Source organism: Anneissia japonica, unplaced genomic scaffold (genome assembly GCF_011630105.1).
Source record: "Anneissia japonica isolate Jap-2015-1 unplaced genomic scaffold, ASM1163010v1 scaffold287785_len535756_cov143, whole genome shotgun sequence".
NCBI lineage: Eukaryota > Metazoa > Echinodermata > Crinoidea > Comatulida > Comatulidae > Anneissia > Anneissia japonica.
Window position 1 is genome coordinate 74,698 of NW_022696924.1, and position 24,808 is coordinate 99,505.

The 24,808-nt window shown below is 33.9% G+C and overlaps 1 protein-coding gene across 1 annotated transcript in view; it reads left to right on the forward strand.

Annotated features, from left to right (window-relative positions):
• LOC117102172 (myosin light chain kinase, smooth muscle-like) overlaps positions 1-24,808 on the forward strand; it is a 68,814-nt gene that overhangs the window by 37,110 nt on the left and 6,896 nt on the right. The window contains exons 7-19 of the mRNA XM_033242376.1: positions 6,064-6,127; positions 6,699-7,339; positions 9,475-9,789; positions 10,185-10,409; positions 12,631-12,828; positions 13,857-14,199; positions 16,075-16,424; positions 16,850-16,966; positions 17,208-17,708; positions 18,564-18,842; positions 20,243-20,575; positions 21,021-21,111; positions 24,560-24,760. Coding sequence (XP_033098267.1) covers positions 6,064-6,127; positions 6,699-7,339; positions 9,475-9,789; positions 10,185-10,409; positions 12,631-12,828; positions 13,857-14,199; positions 16,075-16,424; positions 16,850-16,966; positions 17,208-17,708; positions 18,564-18,842; positions 20,243-20,575; positions 21,021-21,111; positions 24,560-24,760 — 3,658 coding nt within the window. The remainder of the gene's footprint in view (positions 1-6,063; positions 6,128-6,698; positions 7,340-9,474; positions 9,790-10,184; positions 10,410-12,630; positions 12,829-13,856; positions 14,200-16,074; positions 16,425-16,849; positions 16,967-17,207; positions 17,709-18,563; positions 18,843-20,242; positions 20,576-21,020; positions 21,112-24,559; positions 24,761-24,808) is intronic.

The window sequence follows — 24,808 nt, forward strand, 5'->3', positions numbered from 1 at the left end:
CGGGAAGCAAGGGGCTTGATAGCATAGCTGTAATTAATCGGCCTGCGTGTGGCATGAAAAATATAAAAAAAAATAATTATAATAATAATAATAATAATAATAATAATAATAATAATAATAATAATAAAAAGAATAATAATAATAACTAAAAATGTTTTAATAATAAATGACGGGAAATAATAATAATAATTTAAACGTGAATGATAAAGTCATCCCCTGGACCATGGATGACGTACATTGGAAAACCAGCACAAACATTCTCTGTTCCCTAGGAAGTGTACCTAGTCGTTCGCTATTTCTTTAGCACACGAAACTAGTATAATTATTTAATGCCACAACATCCTACCAGTTACCCATTAATATTCCTAGGTAGAAAGAGACAAACGTACAAAAGGACACAAACGACTTCCAGCGCGAGAACCCCTGACTGACCTCAATGTTGGGATATAAACGTAACTAATTGGAGTGGAAATATATAAATTAATAAAATGATTAATATGATGACATGTAGGATTAAACAAATTTAACAGATCCAAAAAGTATAGATCTATAAAATCAAAAGAAATGATCTGACATAGCAAATGAATATGAAGATGTAAAGGCTAAATCATTATTTGCATGTGAATGTTATATTTAGCTTTTATTGATTGTTATTACGATAATTTCGTTAAATATAGCATGAATATAGTATGACAGTGGATGGTGGGAGTATGTTTTAAGGACCTAACTGATAGCCAGAGTCCTTAGACACACACAGCTCTGCGCATATATAAACCTAATCACATCTGGAATCAATCCGCTGCTGCCAAAACAGATTCTTACACATTCTAATGTATACGCTATCCCATCAGACATTGCAGCAGGAAACAAAACTAAGATGTCTCTATTAACAGCGATATCTCTGTTAATAGAGATATCTTAGTTTTAAATAGAGATATCTTAGTTTTAAACAGAGATATCTTAGTTTTAAATAGAGATATCTCTATTAATAAAGATATCTTTATTAATAGAGATATATTATTAAAAACTAAGATATCTTTATTAAAAACTAAGATATCTCTATTTAAAATTAAGATATCTCTATTAAAAACTATGATATCTCTATTAACAATGAAAATAGAGATATCTTAGTTTTCAATAGAGATATCTTAGTTATAAATAGAGATATCTCAATTTTAAATTGATATCTAATAAATGCAAACCTCGACCTATGATTCTTGTCCCTGGTATACCCCAGAGTGATGTGAAGGCAATTGCAGAAGCAATTAACCAGACCTTTGCTTCAGTCTCTCAGAGTAGGCCCCCAATAAATCTGAAACAATTGCCTGCGTACTTGCCTGCTACAACCCCCACCTCAAATCCATGTCTGGGATATGTACAAAGAATTGAGTAAATTGAACGCAAAGGAAAGCAACAGGTCCTGATGGACTACCAGGGAAATACTTAAAGAGTTTGCGTGCGAATTTAGCATCCCTGTAACTAGTATTTTTGATTTATCATTAGTTGAGGGATCAGTACCTCAAGTGTGGAAGGATGCAATTATTGCCCCAGTAGTGCCAAAGGAATTACCGGTTAAAATAAGCAAACTCAGACCAATCTCTTTAACAGCCATTCTTGCTAAGGTTTGTGAGGGCTTCGTTTCTAAGTGGGTCTGGAACGATATTGCTAAATCTATCGATCGCAATCAGTACGGTTGTATTAAGGGCTCATCAACCACCCACTGTTTAATTAAACCACTTGATACCATTTATAAAGGCACTGATAAACCTGATAGAGTTGGCACGTTGGTAGCGACGGACTTCTCCAAAGCTTTTGATTGCGTAGATCACACGATCGCAGTCCAGAAACTTTATCATCTTGGTGCCCGAAGCGAAATCCTACCGTGGATTGTGGACTTTCTCACTGCGCGACGTCAGAGGGTGCGATACCATTCAACACTTTCGGACTGGGTAACACTTTCATGCGGGGTCCCACAAGGCACGAAGTTTGGGCCTATCATATTTAACGCCATGATCAATGATGCATCCGAGAATGCGCATTCGTCTTCTTTTAAGTATGTTGATGATCTAAGCCTGGTTGAGGTCCGTCCTACCAGGGTGCCAACCTGTATAGAGTCGCATGTCCACGATTTGGACCTCTGGGCCAATTCTAACCACTAAAGCTCAATCCATCCAAATGTAAGGTTTTACAAATTTGCTTTAAAAACCAACCCCCAAATCCTCCTAATCTTATGATAAATGATCAAATGCTTGAGAAGGTATCAGAGGCCACAATATTGGGTCTTACAGTACAGGCCAACTTGGGTTGGGATACGCATGTTAACACAATGGTATCTAAGAGCAGTCGAAGATGCTGAGTCGGCTCAAGCGATTTGGAGTCCCAGTCCAAGATTTGGTGTCAGTGTATACTGGATATGTGCGCCCTACTATTGAATATGCCTTACCTGTCTGGCATGGAAACATTACAAGACAGCAATCCAAACAGATTGAAAGAATCCAAAAAAGAGCCAGCCGTATCATTCTTGGCACAAATTATGTGTCGTATAACGACGCACTAAATATTACTGGTCTCCAAACGCTTGAAGAAAGAAGAATCCATTTGTGCAGTGAGTTTGCTAATAAATGTTGTAATTCAGATAGATATAAGGATTGGTTCCCTCAGAATAGCCGGTCTCACTCTATGAATCTCAGACACACAAATACATATCGAGTTCCCAAGCACCGGACTAATAGATATGGCAATAGCCAGATTCCATTCCTCACTAGACTTTTAAAATAAATAATGACAATTAGTATTCGATAAATGACAATTCCGTTATTGCGGTTTCCAAATTTTGCCTATAGTAGAATTTAGGCGGGGCTCTTGTTGCAATATGATTCAACACATCTATTTCCCTTGTTCAATATGAAATCTAACAGTTATTTTTCTAGTCAATTTTATGTAAATTGTTTATATTTTTATATCTACCAATGTGTAATTTTGTATAAATCATAAACCAATTGTTATTCCTTGTGTTTTTTGATATTTTTTTATTATACAAATAGAATTTAATGTTTGATCTAATGAAGTTTATCTGATTTCTACTTTTATAGGTCTCAACTTAATTTTAATGTTCTAAATTATGTAATCTTTTTGTGCTTTTTTGTGTTTTTCGGTTTAGTATTTCCGAGTTTTAATGCATTCTCATGTAATTCAGCGTCAATGCTGCCATTTGAGATTGAATAAAAATATTGGAATTGAATATTGAATCATTTCGGTCATTCGGTACATAAAACAATCATATCTACTCCTTAGGCATGCATGAAAAGAAAAAAATAAAATTAAATGCATCACAACCCGCCTAGTACACCTTTTGGGTCCGTGCAAGGCGCTGACATAAGAGCCTCACTGCTGTTCTTGTTCTTGTTCTTGTTCCTCAGTATCAGTAGTAAAAATATTAGAACTCACGTTCAGAACAGTAGCACACACCTGTACAGTGGTGCGGCCATAATACAATAACAGGGTCTACAATCAAGTAACAATTATACAAAGAACAAGAATTAAAATAGGGGGGAAAACAAAGATTAATAAAAGGCATACAGTAGGCCTACTTACTTTTGATTATTAAAAGACCTGAAAAAATCAGGTAAATTATGAACTTTAGATTGGACTATTTTTTAAAAATATATAGTGAAATCATTTTAAAAATGTATAATATAGATTATATTAAAAATTATATATACACATAATGACACTTATACTAATACCCCTTATACTAGACTATAACCCCCGTATTTATAAGCTGTCAGAATCCATTAAAGCGGATTTCCAGGTTCTAAGAACCCACTTACCTGACCACAAACCTTTCGAAAATCCCCCCATCTTAGCTAAACGACAGCCCCCCAACATTAAAAATATCCTGACTTCCTCCCATCTCCCTAGAATTCCCCCCTTAACTGGTAACCGTCCCTGCAACAACTCACGCTGCAAAGTCTGTGATATTCTCATCACTAGCAAATCTATCAAGCTCCCCCACACTAACTTAACCATCAACCCACCCCCTCTCACATGCAACTCTACCAATGTTATATATATGATCATATGTTCTAAGTGTGATCGAGGTTGTTATGTCGGGGAGACAGGGAGCAAATTTAGACTTAGGTGTAACAATCACAAGAAATCGATTCGGGACAAAGCTCTGGGATTCCCTGTAGCACAACATTTTAATCTGCCTAACCACTCTGTTAATGATATGAAATTTGTATTAATTGCTTCAGGTTTTAAGTCTCTTACTGAGCGTTAATGCTGCCATTTGAGATTGAATAAAAATACTGAATTGAATATTGAATCATTTCGGTCATTCGATACATAAAACAATCATATCTACTCCTTAGGCATGCATGAAAAGAAAAAATTAAAATTAAATACATCACAACCCGCCTAGTACACCTTTTGGGTCCGTGCAAGGCGCTGATATAAGAGCCTCACTGCTGTTCTTGTTCTTGTTCTTGTTCCTCAGTATCAGTAGTAAAAATATTAGAACTCACGTTCAGAACAGTAGCACACACCTGTACAGTAGTGCGGCCATAATACAATAATAGGGTCTACAATCAAGTAACAATTATAAAAAGAACAAGAATTAAAATGGGGGAAAAAACAAAGATTATTAAAAGGCATACAGTACTTATTTTTGATTATTAAAAGACCTGAAAAAATCAGGTAAATTATGAACTTTAGATTGGACTATATTTTAAAATATATACGGTATTGAAATCATTTTAAAAATTTAAAATATAGATTATATTAAAAATTATATATGCACATAATGACATATATATACACATATATCATATATATATATATATATATAATTATATACACACATACATACATATACATTGTACACGTATATGTATACATACATATACATTACGTATACATGTGTATGCAAATAGGCCACATAAATACACACAAATATATATACAGGCAATTCAATGAAAAGACGAGATGGAACGACTTGGCACACCCAATGTACAAAACCAATTCCGAGTATGAACACTTTGCCTGTGGACGGGTCGATATACTCCGAACAAAACTCCTTTCACCACTACCACCTCCCACCCGCCGAGCTACATATCTAGGGAACACACGTGGATTATTTACATTAAACATGTATGAATCGATGCATTTATACATATATATGTATATATATAATTTGTGCATACATAACATGAAGACATTATAAAAAAAAAAAATAACAAAACATCATAAATCCGTCTAGAAAACGAGATTTATATTTCAGAGCTTAAATTTCAAAATCTCAACACTGTAGGTGGAAAAGACATTGTATCCCCTACGGTAGAATTTGTTTTTTCATGTTTCAATGTTAACAAGAAAGAAAAACAAAAAAAATAAGGCGAATAAAACATGCAGTAATTATGTCAGTTCATCTTATTCATAAAATTCTGTAAATACACTTTTTAAATCAATAATTATACGTTTTATTAAAATTTACAATATTTTAGGGAGTAGCGTGGACATTTGCTTGTAAAACTTTATTCTTGTTACCAAAACTTCAAAAACGTCCAGCGTCGCCAGTTTTGAACGGACTTGCAGGAAACTTTGTATACATAAACATGAGGTGATTTCCAAACGTTCATCGCCCTTTTTTAAGTTTTAAGGACAAAACAGGGGTTACAGCAAAGATGTACATTACTGCCATTACAAATAGGGCACGTCGCATGGATGGCGTGGTCGATTAAGGATGTGTTCTAAAGAACTTAAGGTTGTCAGTTCGAATCGCGTCTTGGTCTTCAATATTTTTTTTTTTCCAATTTTAAGAAATTTTATGTTTTTTTGCTGAATGGCTGTGTTTTTCCAGTGATTCAATTGGTTGTGTTTTGGCCTGAGTTCAAATTGCGTCTTGCTACTTTATTTTTGGGTTTTCTATTTAAAAAAAGTAGTACACATGATGCCACTGGGTCAAACTTACATAGTGTCTGGTTCACTGTGGGCTAGTACTGTAGTATTTTTAAATAACGACCGTTTTCAAGTTGTTTTTTTTTTTAATTTCTAATCCTTCAGACAACCAGAAACGACGTGAATTTCAAAATGGATTTACGACAGACTCCGCTTCAAACACCAACTCGTGAGTTTTCAATCATTTCTAGCAAACCAAATAATTGCATTAACATTTTTTTTATCAATAGTAGATTACATTTCTAAATTCTGCTATTTGTATGATTTTATACACTGGCATAATAATAGGCCCTACAACTGTGTATTATCTACTTTATAGGCCTATTATTATTATTATTATTCGTTATTGAAGTTATCAATGTTGTTGTTGGCCTATTATTATTATTATTATCATTATTATTATTATTATCATCATCAATCATATTCATTATGCATATCACTTCGTAGTTTTGTTAAAAATGTAAAACGTTTAACATTATTTTTATGAACACAAATTATAAGTACTTATAAAAATGACATGATGACAATGATAATGACAATAAAAATGGCAGTGGCACTGCCATTTTTATTTATTAATGTCATATTGCTGAATCTGTATCCGTTACATGTCCATTAAGAATCACAAATCTGTTCGATATTTTTTATTTTTGCTTATTAATTTTGTATTTTAAATTACTGTGCATGCAATATGCACCGACACTGCCTAATGTTTTGTTGGTTTTTTTCCATTCGAAAATCAGCAAGAGTGTGTCTATCTCTTCATCGAGCAAATTAAACGCCTTCAAAAAGTTTAACGACCTTTGCAAAACAAACGACCAACCTTCTAACAATGCTTTGCAGAAGTCAATGGAAGTTGTGAAATCAGTCGATACAAAGAAATCGACGAATTCAATCAAAATATCTAGCACTGTAAAGCAGAAGGACGCACAAAATACCACCAAATTGCAGACAAATACCTTTAAACTCGAACTTAAGAAGGAACAAACAAGTGCTAAGCTTAAAACAGATGATCATGTTGACTCGTCGGCGACGAAAGCTGCTGTGAAGGTGGAAACAACCACACCTAAGCGAACTTCGATACCTGTAATGCCTAAGATCCAGCAACCGCCAAACTTCACCTCTCGTCCAAAGTCACAAACGATTAAAAAATCAAAATCAGCCAGGTTCACATGTCTTGTTGCTGGCGACCCGTTTCCTGAGATCAACTGGTTTAAGGATGGAACACCATTACCATCTGACCTCAGATACAAGATACTGGAAACAGAAGGAGAACATATTTTACAGATAGATGATGCTATGCAGTGTGATGCTGGTCGATATTCGTGTGTTCTGATAAACTCGGCTGGCAAGGCCACTGCAAGCTGTCAGCTAACGGTACAAGGTATGTGGTAGAGCAGTAAAATAATATCATACATGTCTTATGTTTTAATTTTATTAGAATTATATATTTCAATGAAACTGGCAGATTTTAAAATACCCCGTTACCTGTCAACGAATTTGTAGGACTAGACGTTTGCCCTACATGGCCTGTGACAGTACTGAATGTTTGTGGAAAAAAAATCTCGCAAGTGATTCGGATGGTAATCGAACCCACGACCTCCAGATATCTCCTGGTGTCTTAACCCCTGTGCTTTGTGGCTAGTGATAAATCCGATCCGATCAGAAGTAGCAGCGGTTACTGCAATGCTATTCCCATGACGTTTTGCGTCAGGAAAAATAATACGAATCGATGTTTGCCCGACCTGACGTGTCAAAGTACTGAATGCTCACTATGTTCCCAATACTTCGAGTGGTAATCGAATCCACGACCTCCGGGTAACTAGTCTGGTGTCTTAACCACTCGACCAGCAAGCTTCCGCGCACGGTGACTAGTGATGAATCCGATCTCAAAGTAGCAGCATTGCTATTCCGATAGCGTTTTGTGTCAGGAGAAAATTATACGAATCGATGTTTGCAAAACGCGATCGGAAAAGAATTTGTGTTTTATGTAACGCTGGCCAGGGAACAGTGAAACTGCACCTGCATCATTTAAGATGAGTTCAACTATTTTATAGTTTGTTCACTTTATGATTCATTACTCTCGAATTATTTAGTAAGAATAATAACATAGATCCATTATTTTCCAACTTATCAGAAAACAGAAACTTATACATTTATTTAGTAACGGTGACCCTTGTTTCTAAATTTACATACAGAGAAAAAAAGTAGCTGATTACAGCCAGCAACATTATGGAATTCTCCCAACGGACCTGAGTATGTGTTGCATATGTGCTTTATCCAAAGACCGGGGGTAATAATGCTAAGCGCATTAAGGTCTCTACAGTAATGCTCTTACATAAGTCTACAATTATTATTATTATTATTATTATTATTATTATTATTATTATTATTCATTATTATTATTATTTATTATTGTTATTATTATTATTATTCATTATTATTATTTATTATTGTTATTATTATTATTATTATTATTATTATTATTATTATTATTATTATTATTATTATATAGAGACGTTGAAACTCTATTTCCAAATTTTAACCGATTTTGTACCGGCGCATCTTTTAACATTCATGTCTGTGTGTCCTTATACATGTACATCCTATTCCGTGCTCTACTTAATGTACTACGTAGTTTAAGATACACACCTGCAAGCAATGAAATACACGCCATTGTGTCAGATTCAATATTTCGACATTTGTTATGTCATCATCAGGAATGAAAATTATGTCCAAAGAGCGAGCTTTTATAGAACCAAATCAAAAGTGTCAATCAATAAAAATTAGCGTACAATGATGAAAAGTAATATAATTTTATATAAAAATGAAAAGGGGAGAAAAAAATAATTAAGGTATGTACTGGTCAAATAAAATATATGTTAATAATGGTTACAATTGGTTAATGCCTAAACTTTAAAATCATGTTAATATCATAGAATTATGCTTAAATTTATTTTTTAAATTTTTATTTAACATTCATTGATCGACTTAATTTGCATATTTTATTGTTTATATAAGAATCAAGACATCACTATTTAGTTTCTTATTATCAAAATCTAGAAAGTTACAGGCCATTGCTCTAACTGAGTTTTTAATTTTCTCACGTTTAAGAAATGATTGAGGGAGAGCATCAGCATTTTGAAGTTGTTCCTATATTGATTCAGCATATACAAACATATCTGAGTCTTGGGGCCTAGTTGCTAATCCGTTACATATGCCAAAAATTAATACGGATTCTTCTTTAGTTAGGGTTTCCTTAGTTAAGTTAGTAATAATATGATTAGGGTTCTTAGCTGTTCCATTAATGATTGCATGCTCATGTAGAAGGTTCTTAAACTTACCTCTATGCCTAGCAGAAACTTTTAACATTTCCTTGTCAACAATAGAGTTAACATGATGCTTAATGACTAGTTTAAGTACCTCATAAGCCAGTAATTACTAGCCTTTATAGACATTATAAACAAACATACTACTATAATGAAATGTGTTTCATTTAAAAAAAAAATATCAATGTAGATGATCCACCGGTGTCACCAAAAGTAGAAGCACAATTCCCACCAAAGTTTCTACGACAATTATCCGATTTAAAATGTAAGGATGCTGAATCGGTGAGGTTTGAGTGCCGTGTGTCGGGGACGCCAAAGCCAAATGTCAGTTGGTTTTTTGAAGAAAAACCCATTACCGAAGATGATGTCTACGAACTATCTTTCAATGGAATAGTTGCCAAGTTAACCATCTTTGAAGTATTCCCAGAGGATACTGGCAAATATACATGCACGCTGACTAACTCAGTCGGAACTGTTTCCTCTTCTGCCAAATTAGAAGTTGAAGGTATTTTTACTCTTCAGTTTTTCCAAGTTTAAAGGTATTTTAAAGACATTAAAAGTCAGATTTTTAGTTGAAAGATATTAACCTTTTTAAATAATATACGAATATATAGTAATCACGACCTTCGCAGAAGTCTGGTTTTAAGTTTATCTATTCTAACTAAGGTGGCAGTATTTAATGTAGACACAATTTTCAGAATTATAGTGCTACTTAGCCACACGGTACACTCAAGTTATCCAATGCACACATCCTTCGTATTCTATCTACATTACCATAAAAACTACACTAGTACACCTATTAAACAGATTAAGAGTAAATATAAAAGGAATAAAAGACCACCAATGGAGAGGCCATTATAAGTCATAAAATTTAATTATATTTCTACTTGGCTTGTGCAGAAGGAATTGAGATTAATGGGGGAGCATCAAATGGTTCAAGATCGAATAGTGTAAACTTAACGACTATTCCAGAAAAGATATCATCCTCACAAGTCAAAATATCCCCTAGACCTACAAAATTATCGGCACCGACAGCCACGACATCTGCGCCAGAATTCATAAAGGAACTTAGAGATGTCACCGTTGATGATGGAAGTCCGTTGACACTGACAGTTGACGTGAAAGGTGAGTTTTTATTTTTTGAAAATGCATTTATTTTGTGTATAAATATAAATAAATTCCTGGTTGTAATTTGATTTTTATCATTTGTTCGTTACATTATGTGCATTATAATTACAATTAGCTTATTTATTATTGAAACATAATGTTTAATTAAAAAAATAAATTAGGGTAAATTAGTGTAAACATTTGTCAGTAAAATGAAAATAGGTTCATCGATGGTGATGATGTTGCTACTTATAATAATTATATTGATGATAATGATGATATTGATGGTGGTGATAATAATGATGATAATAAATAATGATGAGGAGGAGGAGGAGGAGGAAATAGTGATAATATTAATGATACTGATAATGATATTCATTTAAGATTATGACTACGATTTCTATGTGGGTAATGACCATGGTTATGACGATGATATTTATGATGATATTGATGAGAACGATATTGATGACGATAAGGATGGTGATGACCATGCCTATGAGATTAGTGATATTGTTGTTTGAGACTAATGATAGGTCTAATATTGATGATTATTGATGATAATGATGTTGATACTGATAAAGAAATACATGACAATGATGATGATGATGATGATGATGATAATGATATTGATGATAAGGATAATAATCTTGCCTTCCATTTGGTTCACTTCTCATTTGGTTTCTCCCGCTAATTTTTGGTTCTGGTCTACCTTTGCCATAACAAATATGAGGGCAGCTCAGTTGGGTAAACCAATATCATTAGGACCTCTTGGCTCAATACAATCTAATCAGTATCCGTATGTAGCTGGGATTTACAAGTTATAGCCCACATTTTTTCGAAAGAATTTAATCATAAAGTAGGGAATTGCCCCACTTTGTAAAAACGGTTGTCTGAACACATCTAGAGAATGGGTCCCATGCGAGATAGTAAATATAATTTATGGGCCCCGTTTATACACATTGTATAGTGAAATGAGTGGTAGCTTTGTTTTGATCGAATTAGCATTCATATACGGTAGCACTGATAGGCTACCGTATTGGAATGTGAAAAATAACCAAACCATGGCGGGATTTAAGCTGGCCAAAACCAATACAGTATACAGCTATTTGACTCCTAATAGATATTTTGATTAGCCAAAAACAAAAGAATATAAACAATGATATCTTTAGTTCCATTAGTATTTTGGCTAATTTTGAATGAAAATATTTAGGAAAATTCAACTTTTATTAGGATGTGGCTATTTGGCCATTTTACAGCTTAAACACATACGTAGGCCTATATTCTATTCATTATAAATGCGAATACAATTAACTTTATTGCAATTTGCATACAGTAAAATATGAAATTGAAGTTTTAACAAAACATTCATATAGTGAAATTAATAAGGGATTGCACAAGACGAAGGAAACAAAAGGAAATCCTAACTAATACATACAAATCAACATATAAATTACCAGTAAAAATATTAATTCAATAATATATAAAATTATCAATAGTCAATTACAAGGCCTAGCAATTTAAAATAAAATTTATGTATAAATTTATTAACAGTTAAGAAATATTATTGAGCAATATCCTAGATTGAATTTTTAAATATTAACATTATTTACAATTAAATTTGGTGAATACAATCAAGTATCAAGTAAACTTTATTGCAAATTAATTCAAAACTTCAGTAAGTAAAGAGGCAAAATTAAAGAACAAAGATGTCGAAAAAAAATGGAAAGAGCATTCAAAACAAGCAGAGCTGAACCTATGAATCCCCGTACAAAAACAGAAAGGCCGACTTAACTAACTTAACTACAGGTAAAACTATACCCCACCGGACACCATCCCGGTATTTCTGCAAAATAAGAATTTAATTGAAAATATATAAATATATGTAAAAATATTAAAATAAACTAATACCCTTAAGAGCTTAATACATTTTTTTTTAACTTTATTGCAAATTAATTCAAAACTTCAGTAAGTAAAGAGGCAAAATTAAAGAACAGAGATGTTGAAAAAAAAATGGAAAGAGCATTCAAAACAAGCAGAGCTGAACCTATGAATCCCCGTACAAAAACAGAAGGGCCGACTTAACTAACTTAACTACAGGTAAAACTATACCCCACCGGACACCATCCCGGTATTTCTGCAAAATAAGAATTTAATTGAAAATATATAAATATATATAAAAATATTAAAATAAACTAATACCCTTAAGAGCTTAATACATTTTCTTTAAATCATTATAAAGGATCTCCAGCGCCAACAGCAAGTTGGTTTTTTGAAGGCGAAGATATCAAAGAAGAAGATGATTTCAAATTGGTTTCCAGCGGCAACACTCATTCCTTAGTGATTGGTGATGTGTACCCAGATGACGCTGGAGTTTATACCTGTGTTATTACCAACTCAGTGGGGAAAAACTCCACATCTTGCAAGGTTCTTGTCAATGGTAATATACACGCTTTTTACTTTAATATGTCATTAAGTAACATAAGAGTAATGATAAAATCTTATTATTCGTAAGAGTGCAACCGATAAATCAACTGCATACATCTCTATAATAGCGCCACTTTATTTCAGCACACAGTTTCTAAAAAAATTGTCTATTAACAAACGGCTTTAACAATTCTAAAATCGATGCCTCTTTTTTTTCCTATGATCTGTGCATAATATATCTATATTATATGTATATCAAACAAGATTATTTTTAATGTATTTTTCATTATAATGTTCTTTCATACTCTTCTTCTTCTTACTCAGTTTCAGGATTTGCTTGCCTCTCTATCGTTACTATGGTAATACATGATCGCCCTATGGTCCTTATCTAGTGTGCTTTGTGCATGTTTTATTAGATGTGTACACGTGTTGAATTTTTTATTCACAGACACTAATAGATTTTTACTCTAATTATGTATTATTATATACCAAAAAAGTGTTTAGTAATTACCATCATTTGTGAAATGACTTTTGTTTTCTCTTATATATTACGGTACGTTACTGTCATATTTCATTGATTTTGTTATAAGTTTAACTTATATTATGGTCTCTTACTATCTAAAAAAAGTTCTAAAATTATCTCAAATACGTTTTAACATTATATTGAATACAAAGAAATCATTGTTATACATAGACAGGAGACATTTATAAAGCAAGATAGAAACATCTTGCACTCCGACCGAACGCCTTTACGTTACCGTAGGCTATAGCATTGTTGTGTGATATAACAAACGTATTACTTTCATTACTTTGCGATCAATGATTTTGGTGACAATACATTTAAATGCATGAGTAACATTACCTTTGAAATTGTTAACATTAGTTTGTATGTGGAAGCATACGATTTAAAGTCAATCACTGTACAATTTTCTTGGTTTTTATATTAATATTACATGTGTTATGCATGCACCGAATTATTACATGTTGTTGAATACTTCAATCAATCGTCCATTATAGTGAACTGTATTCTTTCGTTCTTAGAATCCGGCGATGTCGGGATTGCTCCGCATTTCTTACAGAAGCCTCACCAGATGAACATTGACGAAGGAACTGTCATAACACTGACATGTAAAGTAGATGGTGATCCAGAGCCGAACGTGTTCTGGTCTAAAGAAGGTCGTATAATTCAACCAAGTGATCGTGTCCAGCTCATCACCGAGGGATTCTCACACAGTCTTCGAATTCCAGCCGCCATTGTGACGGATACTGGAAGCTATACATGCATCGCTAAAAACGAAGTTGGAGAAGAAAAATGCACTGTATCTGTGATGGTTCACCAGATTGAGGATGAACATACAGACTTCAGGTCACTTTTGAAGTCAAGGTACCATTTGTATTTGTTTTGATTGCCGTACTCTTAGCGTATATGTAATATAGCCATTTTCTTTAGAAAATAATGCTTTATTAAAGTTATTAAATGATCGATATAAGAAGTATGATTAGGGTACTTCAAATAAAATGGATTCAGAGATACAAAGTTAATGTTGCCTCAGATTGGAAATTTTTTTTGGATGAATTTTTAACCCCTAAATTTGAGGAAAACAATTGTTGAGTTTTAAAATGAATATATCACAGATCAAGCTTTTAAATATTCCACATTATTATAAGGATAGTCATATTTAATATTTCGATTTAGTCAAACCAGATAATTAAAGTAAATTGTATATATCAATGCCTGTGGCATAATCAAAGCATTCGAATTAATAAGAGATCTTTTTTCTATAAAGTGTTTTTTGAAACAGGTATAAATTTAGTAAGCGACAAATATAAAGAAGATATTTACGAGTTCACGAGCTGGGTTAATAGGGGTGTGCCCATTTTTTTTTTTTATGTTGGAGAAGTGTCTATTCCACTCAGGTGGAAACATGAGTTAAAATCAGGGTTTGTCAGAAATATGCGGAATCCTATCGGAATAACTGTAACATGTAATGTCGAAGAGATCTTGTTAAATAATCTTAAAACAAAAATTATTTACACAATTTTTGTAAAAAGTATAGGTGAAACTCCTACGTCATAAAAGAAATTTAATGAGGAATTTGATATAACAGAGAGTGAATGGAGGGATATATATGCCTTGCCATTCATAGCTAGTCAGAAGTTAATAAAATAAGAATGTTCCAATAAAAAATAATGAACTTTTTAAGGACTAATTATTGGTTATTTAAAATGAAAATTATTGAAAATGAAAAGTGTTCTAGTTAACAAATTTTGGAAATATTTTACAAAATGATGGAGAGAAGCCACCATTTTAGATAATGATTTAAGTTATAAAGACATAATATTTGGTATTGAAGTGCATAATCCTAACCTACTATTATTAAATGTTAGTATAATTTTGATTGTAGATTTGTAAATCAGTCACCATATATTTTCCGTTTTAAGAAACTCATTAAATAACATGTTTTTTATTTTTTTAGAAAAACAAGTAGCTTTAAAAAGAAATTCTCTGTAAATTTGAAAAAAATTAATAATGAAGAAAAACGTTTATTTAGTAAGAAAAGTTACATCTCTGTTGTTTAATAATCAATCAGTTTTATGGAATGAAAGGTGTTTAGTGGCTGTTTTCTGTTTTTATTAGAGGGTAATGAAATTTATGTATTTTGTGTAAAAAAATGTTGGTACAAAAAAAGGAGAGGGTGCGGTAAATATCTTGTTTTGCTTTGTTTTGTCCAGTTCCAAATGGTATTGATATACCATTCATTACATGTAACTTTTGCTTCTGTTAATGTTTTGTTGAGCAAATGATATTTAAAAAATAAGAAAGGAAAAAAAGTTATTAAAGAGGCTTGAGGTTTGTGTTCCCATCTACATAACATGCTAAACGGTTAGCCACACATAATTACAAATTATATATATTTTGCCAATCAGGTTACTAGGCCTTCATACATTATTACAAACGAAGTATAGACAAGAAAATATTTTTGCATAAGTATGCTCAAATTTCTGTTGTTTATATTGTGCACCATGGATTAATGAACAAATGTAATGTTTTAATTCAGTTTGTTCATAATATCTATTTTTATTAATATCAGTAAATTTAACGAGGTACTTGGTTATAATATGCAGTATTCAAATAAAATGTATCGTGTTTGCTGTCACCTTATTATTGGAGGTTTTATCTAAGTATAAAAATCATAAATGATGGTAATAAATAAAATAATATACACTATGGTGTAAACATATTAATGTTAAATTTTAGGCCAAGACTTCGGAAAATGGACAACACTAACCAAAATGAAGATGAAAGAGAAACTGAACAATTAGATTTCCGTCATGTGCTCAATAAATCCAAATCTGAGGAAGAAGAACCTCAAGCCCAAGCCAAAGAGGCAGAGGCAGAACAACTCGACTTCCGTCATCTGCTCACACGGCACGTTCAAACCAAACAACATCCAAAATTTACCAAAGATTTGTCTGATGTAGTCGTCGATGAGGGCAGTTCAGCTTTGTTGGTTTGCAATGTAATTGGAACGCCATTGCCGACTATTACCTGGAATTTCAAAGGAAAGGAAATAAAGGAATCGAAGTATTTTAGAATGACGTATGAAGGTATGATCTGTTGAAGACATAGGAACATTACATTATAAGGAATATATGTATTATTATTATTATTATTATTATTATTATTATTATTATTGTATTGTGTTTTTTCACGATATCATTTTTGTAACAAGGAAACTAATTTTCATACATCGTTTTAATATTTTTTAATGATAGCCCTAATGTTTGTCATTAATATTGTTTTGTCTATTTTGTTATTAATTTATTTTAACTGTTATAAATTACAAATAGGTAATAGCAATTAATTCGTTAATTAATTTTGAGAATACACAAATATGCCATATATAGACTACAATGGTTATCTACATCTGCATTTGCAATAAGTATTAAAGCCACATACTTCTTAATGTTACCATGAATTTGAAGTTGTGAAAAAACGCATAAAACGTATTGCATTCCCTATTTATGTCAAGGTAACGTCGCAAAACTTTCCATTTCTGAAACGTTTGCCGAAGATGAAGGCGAGTACATCTGTATTGCGTCGAACAGTGCTGGTTCCACAAGATCGGTTGCTGATCTTCGGGTCAAAGGTGAGCAGTCCATCCCATGTGGTAGTTACAATTCTCCTTGGTGATCGTACTTAAAAACAAAGGAGATTTCACTGAGGAGAAATACACACAATGGATTGAATGTAAAAGAATTCACGAAAACTGCAGTCAATTGTTTACACTCGTTGAATCTGGGAACTTACCAATTTCGGTAATCCCATCGAATATCTAAATAGAATTCCTACATTCGCTTTACAAATTAATGATACTGTTTATCTTTCAGCTTGTTATAGTGAAGAGCCAGAATACGTTAGTAATACAAGCACAGATGATATTGGAATTACAAAGCCAAATTATGAGGTTGACAGCACATTCCAGAGTCCAATTTCTGCAAAGATAAAAGCACCTGTTGCGAATGCTGTTGGTCAGAAGGTTGCTTCTTTTACACTGAATTCATCTGCCAAACCATTTGGAGAAACAAGTTCTAAGATGCCTAACGTATCACCACCAGAATTTATTGAAGAATTATGTGATGAGCCAATCATTGAAGGGAGTGCCGCCAGACTGGAATGTCGCCTGATCGGAGATCCTGAGCCAGTGGTGTATTGGTATAAAGATGGTAAAGAATTGAAAGAGGGTAGAAAATACAGTTTTGAGTTTGATGATGACGATGTCATTGCATTGGTTATCAAGGAAACGACAATGCGAGACCTTGGAAAATATGCTTGTAAAGCCGTTAACTCGCTTGGTACTGCAGAATGTTCAGCTCAACTCATCATCGAAGGTAAACGACGTGCCATTGTTAATTATTTTACTGAAAATCTAAACATGATGTACACTGGAGTGTGGAGTGTTAGACGAACAAAATTGATACTGTAGAACCTCAAATTGAAGCCCAGTGGGCTTAATCTCAAATGAAGCCCATCTCGAATTGAGCCCCCGCTTTAGTTGGCAAATTAGTTTCCAAAAAAGAAGCCCATGGACATCTTTTCAGGATGGCATAGGCTTCTTTACGAGATAGTACAATATATACACTATATATGAATTTCAAATAACAAAGAAAATAAAAACAAGCTTGGTTTATACAGTAGTTTAGGTGATTTAATGTCAGTTAAATACACTCCATGATACAGATTGATGTTACAGTGGTCATATTTATTGTTTTAAAGTACAAATTCACAAAATTTACAGCACTCATTTGTAAAGAAGCACCCCCCCCCCCACTATACTTTGCAAAAGTAGCCTCGAAAAGAAGCCCATTTCGAAAAGAAGCCCATCGAAAGTTCGCAGAAAAAAGAAGCCCAGGGCTTTAATTCGAGGTTTGCGGTATAGGTCTATTTAGATAATTATGCCTACCTTCTCTTAATTCTGAGAGGAAACATGTGATTCATTCCCCTTCTCCCCTATGACTCATCTACACCCCTCTCTCCAGCCACGATTATACTCAAGCATCCAAGTCCTCGCATCTATCCTTTAGGACATACCACATTACACATAACAGATACTTTTAATATAATTTGATTAAGTTATTCGTAATTCGTTTACAATTCGGATACAACACAACATTAGAAGACAGAAATTTTTACCAACGCATAACATACAGCTTCTTGAAAATCTATTCATCGAATCATTTCCATAGCGCCACCAAAGGTTGAGAAGTGCCCACGGAACTTGGTAGTCAATGCTGGTCAAGATATAGAGATAACATGTAAAATATCTGGAACGCCTGAACCGGACATTGAATGGAAACGAGGCAAGAAGGAAATCGTAGAAGGGGGAAGAATCGAGACAGAAGATGTGGATGACAATACAATGCTGCTTATTCGTAACGCTAAACAAGAAGATAGTGGTATATACAAGTTAATTTTAACCAATGATCTTGGCACTGATAGCTGTACGATTTCCGTCAGTGTTGTAGGTAAGTGCATGGAGGAATTAGTTTAGTGGTAAGTGGATGTAGTTTAATACTTTTAAACAATATGATATTGTAATAGTATTTACTGTTGGGTTTTTTAATTAACAGCAATTCCGGAAGGTCCATTCGTGCCTGAATATGTACTGAATACGTATCATACTTAAATGCAGAATAATGTGTCGTCATTCAGCGTTTTGTTTTACATGATAAAACCTATACAACTGATTTAATAATAATAATAATAATAATCATAATATAAAAATTTTTAAAGCGTCAATTAAAAGACCGAGGTGTATTATTAAAGGCACTGTGCAGACGTTAATTATGGAAAAGGTGAGTTTTAAGTAATGTTTTAAATGAAGCAACAGAAGAACAGTTTTTAATATGTGCAGGGAGTGAATTCCAAAGTGTAGGTGCTGCAAAGGAAAAAGATTTATTGCTAATACGCTGGGAACGGAGAGCAAAAAATGATCAGAGGATCTTAGGGTGCGTCCAGGAACATTAAGGTGGGTAAGCTGATGTATATAGATAGGTTGTTAAAACAGAAGTGCTTCAAAAGTAAGTCTATAGCCTGTCTCTTATCCACATCCGTCGGGCAAATCCTGGCGCCACCCCTGCCCATGGTCTGCGCCCATGAGTAATGTCGAAATGGGAGCTCTGTGCTCACATGACAGCGTGCCTATCTCTATTTCCTTGTGCGTTTTAGTTTGCCTCAATGTGCAATATTATGGGGCTCGGCACTCCTCAAGAACAGCGCTTCCCAGTATAGCGGTACCTTTGTTTCAAGTTGACAGCGGATTATTTTTTAAAGAACACATTTTATAAGGACACTGAGGCTGAAATTGCTTAAAAAATAAGAACAAATTGAGGCTGAGGTAAAATGTCAAATGAGGTTTTTAGTTTTTTTTTCGTTTTTGTTTTAAATATAAAAGCTAAAAACTGATATCTGATAATTGATAACTGATAAAACAGTACAAAATACATAATAATAAAGATATACTGTAAATTCAAAAAAATATACAGATAGATAAATAAATATAAGCAGCACAGCAAACAAATTCCAATCGGTTGATTACTTTATTTTTTTTAGGTAAGAATATTTCTTCCCATGGGGCCATGTAACGAAGCTTTAGGTTTTCTTTCACCTCTTCACTTATATTGCCCTCATTTTCATTGACATTTATTGTATAAGTGAGAATACGTAAATTAATAAACTATGAACTAAAAATATATACAGTATTCCTTAAAAGGCAGAGAGAAAATGTAGGAAAGGTGACTTGCACAACTAAAGAAGAGAATCCATCGAGCTACAGCCACTGCGTTTGGTTCCATAGTCATCCTCCTTTCTCAAGCTCTACTGTTTAAAATCTTTTTATAAAGAATTGGTTTCTATATATTTTCAGACAAACCAGATCCACCTACAGGTAAACCAGTAGCCTCAAATGTTAGCCGAACGTCTTTGACGCTATCATGGAGTGGTTCTCCCTACGATGGAGGTAGTATTATTACTGGCTATGTAGTAGAAATGTGCAAAGCCCAAGAGGAAACTTGGAGTAGGCTTACCACGGCCAAGAGTACGTCGTACGTGGTTAGAGGTCTTGTTCCTGAATCAAAGTATAATTTCAGAGTCAGGTCTGAAAATGCTTATGGAGTAAGTGACCCTGGATTGACATCTGATCCTGTCCGTACAACTGAAACTAAAGTTCAGAAGGAGGCAAAAGCAGCCGACTCGGGAGGTCAGTTATAGTACATGTGCAACAAAGAGTAAACCAAAAATTGCTTCAAATCGGCTTTGCCGATTGCCTTGCAGACGAATCAGGGTAAATTGCTAGCTGCAAGCGGGAAGGCACCCCGATTCGTCTGCAACACAATCGGCAAAGTTAAACCAGGTCCAACCTTCCTATCAACTGTCGCCGATAGGGTGGGCGATTCTGTGGAAACCGAGCTTAATGTTTTTTTATGTCGTTTTTAACATTTTTTAACAATTTACCCTGAAGAATGTAGTTTTTTTTAACTATGCTTTATTATGTAATATTTGCCAATATTACACAAATCGGTTATGTGGCTTCCATGTTTAGATATCTGAATATTAATTTAATTGAGTAAATACAATATTTTTATTTTAACCTATAATAGAATAGAATATCATACATATAAATTTATTATGTCGATATATTCTAGATGAAGGTGACTGCACATTTGAATCGAGACATGTAGTTGTGAAGTCAGGTGATATTAAGAAATACTACGATATTCAAGAGCAAGTTGGCAAGTAAGTAGGAGTTCCGACTGTAAGATCACTAAAAGTCACCGAAATCGCTACATGCGATCGCCGGCAACTGATTGGTTGGGAGTCTTTCCGATTTGGTTTGGGGACAGCTACACCGTGTACCTCCACACAAAGTGGTAATGTAATTCGACAGGCAAATTACAGTAATATTTTTAGCAAATTTATATATATATAAACCCATAAAACAGCAAACGGCCACATAATGCAAAACTATTTAAAATTAAAACGGAACAGCAGAGAAAATCCGATCAGAATGACAAAATAAACTAAGTATCCACTGGAAGGAATCCCAATATCTGTGGGCTGTCTCTTATACACATCTAGATGTGTATAAGAGACAGGTTCCTTTTAATGCAGCACTAAAATGATAAAGCATGGATGAAATCCTTTGATAAAGCGAAATAAAAAAAAATAGTAAAGTTCTTCTATGTGCTACAGTATCTTTACTTCTGGACAATTTTGACATGGCCTGGATTGTAAACAATTCAGATAAATGTGAATTATTGAAATGTAAGCGTTGTAATAATTAATGATAGTAATATTGTCTGGCATATAATGCAGCCTACAAAATTTCAAGTTGGCATTCCACAATTTTTGAGAATATTGACGAACAAGAATTGGCACAGGTTTTTTGGCAACCTATAGTAGATTTTCCATGCTTCAGCATCCACCGTATTTTACACTGCAATCTGAGGCATGGTTTCCACTGAGACAGATCGTACCGGAAACTACATTTATGTACGTTGTACCCGAGGAAAATTTGCCAATCGTAAAACAAATTTTTTGTAAAATATTAATAGGCAATAATATATAATCCACATGCGACTCCTCTTTCTACTCTTTGCCAAATGTGGGCCTCTTTACTATCTAATAGTAGCAAAGTTGTTGTAGATTTGTAAGGGTACAATGTGTTAATGACTTCATAAACTTGAGTATTTGTAAAAACACGGAGGATTGAAAGTTGGCAAGTTTTTGCTGGCCTATTTTTATCCTCATTTTGGGCCTTGCGGGGACTTAGCAGGGGATGTAATTTCCAAAATGGTTACATGCATGTGAGAGTCCCGGCCACCTCCTAGCAATGCGGAGCATCGTTTTAATGTACATCCCCGGCTAAGTCCCCGCCACACCGCCGTAGTCCTGGGAAAATGCCTCGCTAATAAATGATTGGAGGATAAAACCTACTTGAAGGTTTAGCCTACAGTAGGTCTGAATCGGAGAAGCAACGTGAGAGCTAGGCCAAGGAGATGAGGTTCCTTGATGGAAGCACTACGCGTGCGTATCACTTAGCAGTTTCCATGGAAGTTTGGACTACAATTGACAAGTGCATAATCTGTCTCTTATACACATCTAGATGTGTATAAGAGATAGATTTTTCAGTGGGATTGAGCACTGTTTCACAAAAAATTATATATATATATATATATATATATATATATATATATATATATGTGTGTGTGTGTGTGTGTGGGTGTTTGTGTGTGTGTGTTTGTGTGTGTGTATACGTACGTGTATATGTATATATATACATATATATATATACGTGTATATATATATGTATATATATACGTATATATATACACGTATATATATATTAATATATGTTAATTAATTATGTTGATAACCTTAAGATGTTTTATCATCAGCTATTGCAGGTCCACTGCTGGACAAAAGTCTCTTAGCATGTTGACGCCAAATCAATCTCATATCTCTATCTTTTACGTTGTCTTCCCTTGTTCGTTTTGCCATCCATGGTGGACTCCATCCTGTTACTGCTTTTTGCTTTAAGAGGCTGAATAATTAACTACAATTTATGAATATGCAATTAAAATGCTTGCACCTGTAGGGCTGAAACATAGCCTCAGCCACTTGGCAGCCTTTCAACAATGCAATTTGGGGTATCTATGTACAGGGCCTCCCAAGAACTCCTGCTGACTACAAGTTCAAAAACTATAATGAAAACCACTGAGCCAAACCGCATTTTTACAATTATTGCTATTAATATTATTATTAATAATAATATTATGAATTTTATTTAATATTATTTAAATATTTATTTGTTTTCATAGCTTGGCTATGCTCTTTTCTACTTACTACTGCCGTAGTATAGTATGTGGCTATTTTTTACGGGTCGATAGAGCATGTGTACCGTACGGTATTTCGTTAATACTGGGTAGTTTTCGCCGCACGACGTTAACCTTAACTTTAAAGTTAGTACCCAACATGCAACGCGATTGCTCCGCCCCTTTTTGTAAACAAATCGAAATACGCATGCGCAAACCCGTAACTAATGTACGTCGAGCACGTTAAATCCTGAAATTTACGTACTCCGCAACACAAGATGAATAAATTATGACGTCATCCGTTAAGGTTAACGTCGTGCGGCGGCGAAAACTACCTATTAATAGTTAACCCTAACCCTCTTCAGTGTGCGGCACCGTATCTCTCGACACAATGAATATGAATATGAAAGCCTGGCTCTATTTCTTTGCTTGACCTACTACTTGAGTAGAGTAGGCCCTAGGCCTCTGAGGTTGTGTCTTCAGTTTCTGTAGTTATTTTTTATCGGACTGTTAATAAATAAGCCTAGGTACGCAGGTACGACCATTGAGCCAAATACATTTTTGTTTGCAATAATTTAATTTAGAGGCTTTTCGACCCGAGTTTTTATCATTTTCCATCCATAACCTGATCGCCTTATTTGAGTTGCTCATGCAGCTCGATTTTTACCATTTCTATTTCATAGCCTCTTCGCAGACGCTATTTGGTTCCTAAGACGTTTTTTTGGTAACTGATACCCTCTACGCAGACACTAGTTGGTTCCTGAGACGTCTTTTGGTAACTGCACATACTCGACATGGCTCGACAACGTCAATTACTCATTGCACATGTTCATTGGCTGTCTAACATTTTCACGCGCATGCTCACTGAGTTTTTAGCCCTATAGATAATTTGCGGACGTTCTTTGGTAACTGCCGCATGCGCATTGCTTATTTCGGAATTTCCATTTCTTCGTAGTAAATGCTACCGATACCTACTGTTTCTTAATGACTGTTTCCTCTTGATCGTAGCAGCCTAAAAGTGCGGCGCTAAAACCAGCAGAGGGTAATTTTTCAGTCAGCATTATGAAGATGGCCGAAAAAAGGTTTTTTCAATATTTGTTCCATGAACGGGATTATTTTTTCTATCTGTTTAGTATATTATTATACTGCTCATAGGATAAATACTCTGTATTTTTTTGCAAAACAGAGATCAAAAGCCATCACCAAACCTTTTAATTTTTTTTTAACTGAACGTCTTTGTATGAATGGCTATATTATCACACCTGTTTGAAACCATTGTAACCTCTACACTTAGTTTCTTTTATAATTATATTAACAGGACTACACAGGTTCCACTGAACACTAATATTATTTCATCTTGTTATTTTTAGAGGTCGATTTGGAATAGTTCATAAATGTATGGAGAAAGCAACCGGGAAGATGTGGGCTGCAAAATTCATCAAGACAAAAGCATCAGAGAAAGACGCTGTTAAAGCAGAGATCGAAATTATGAACCAGTTAAAACACCCAAAGCTTATTCAATGTGTTGATGCATTTGAAACAACACGCGAAATCATTATGGTTTTAGAATTGTAAGACTATATCTTATTATATACCGTATAAAATAAGATTATCTGAAA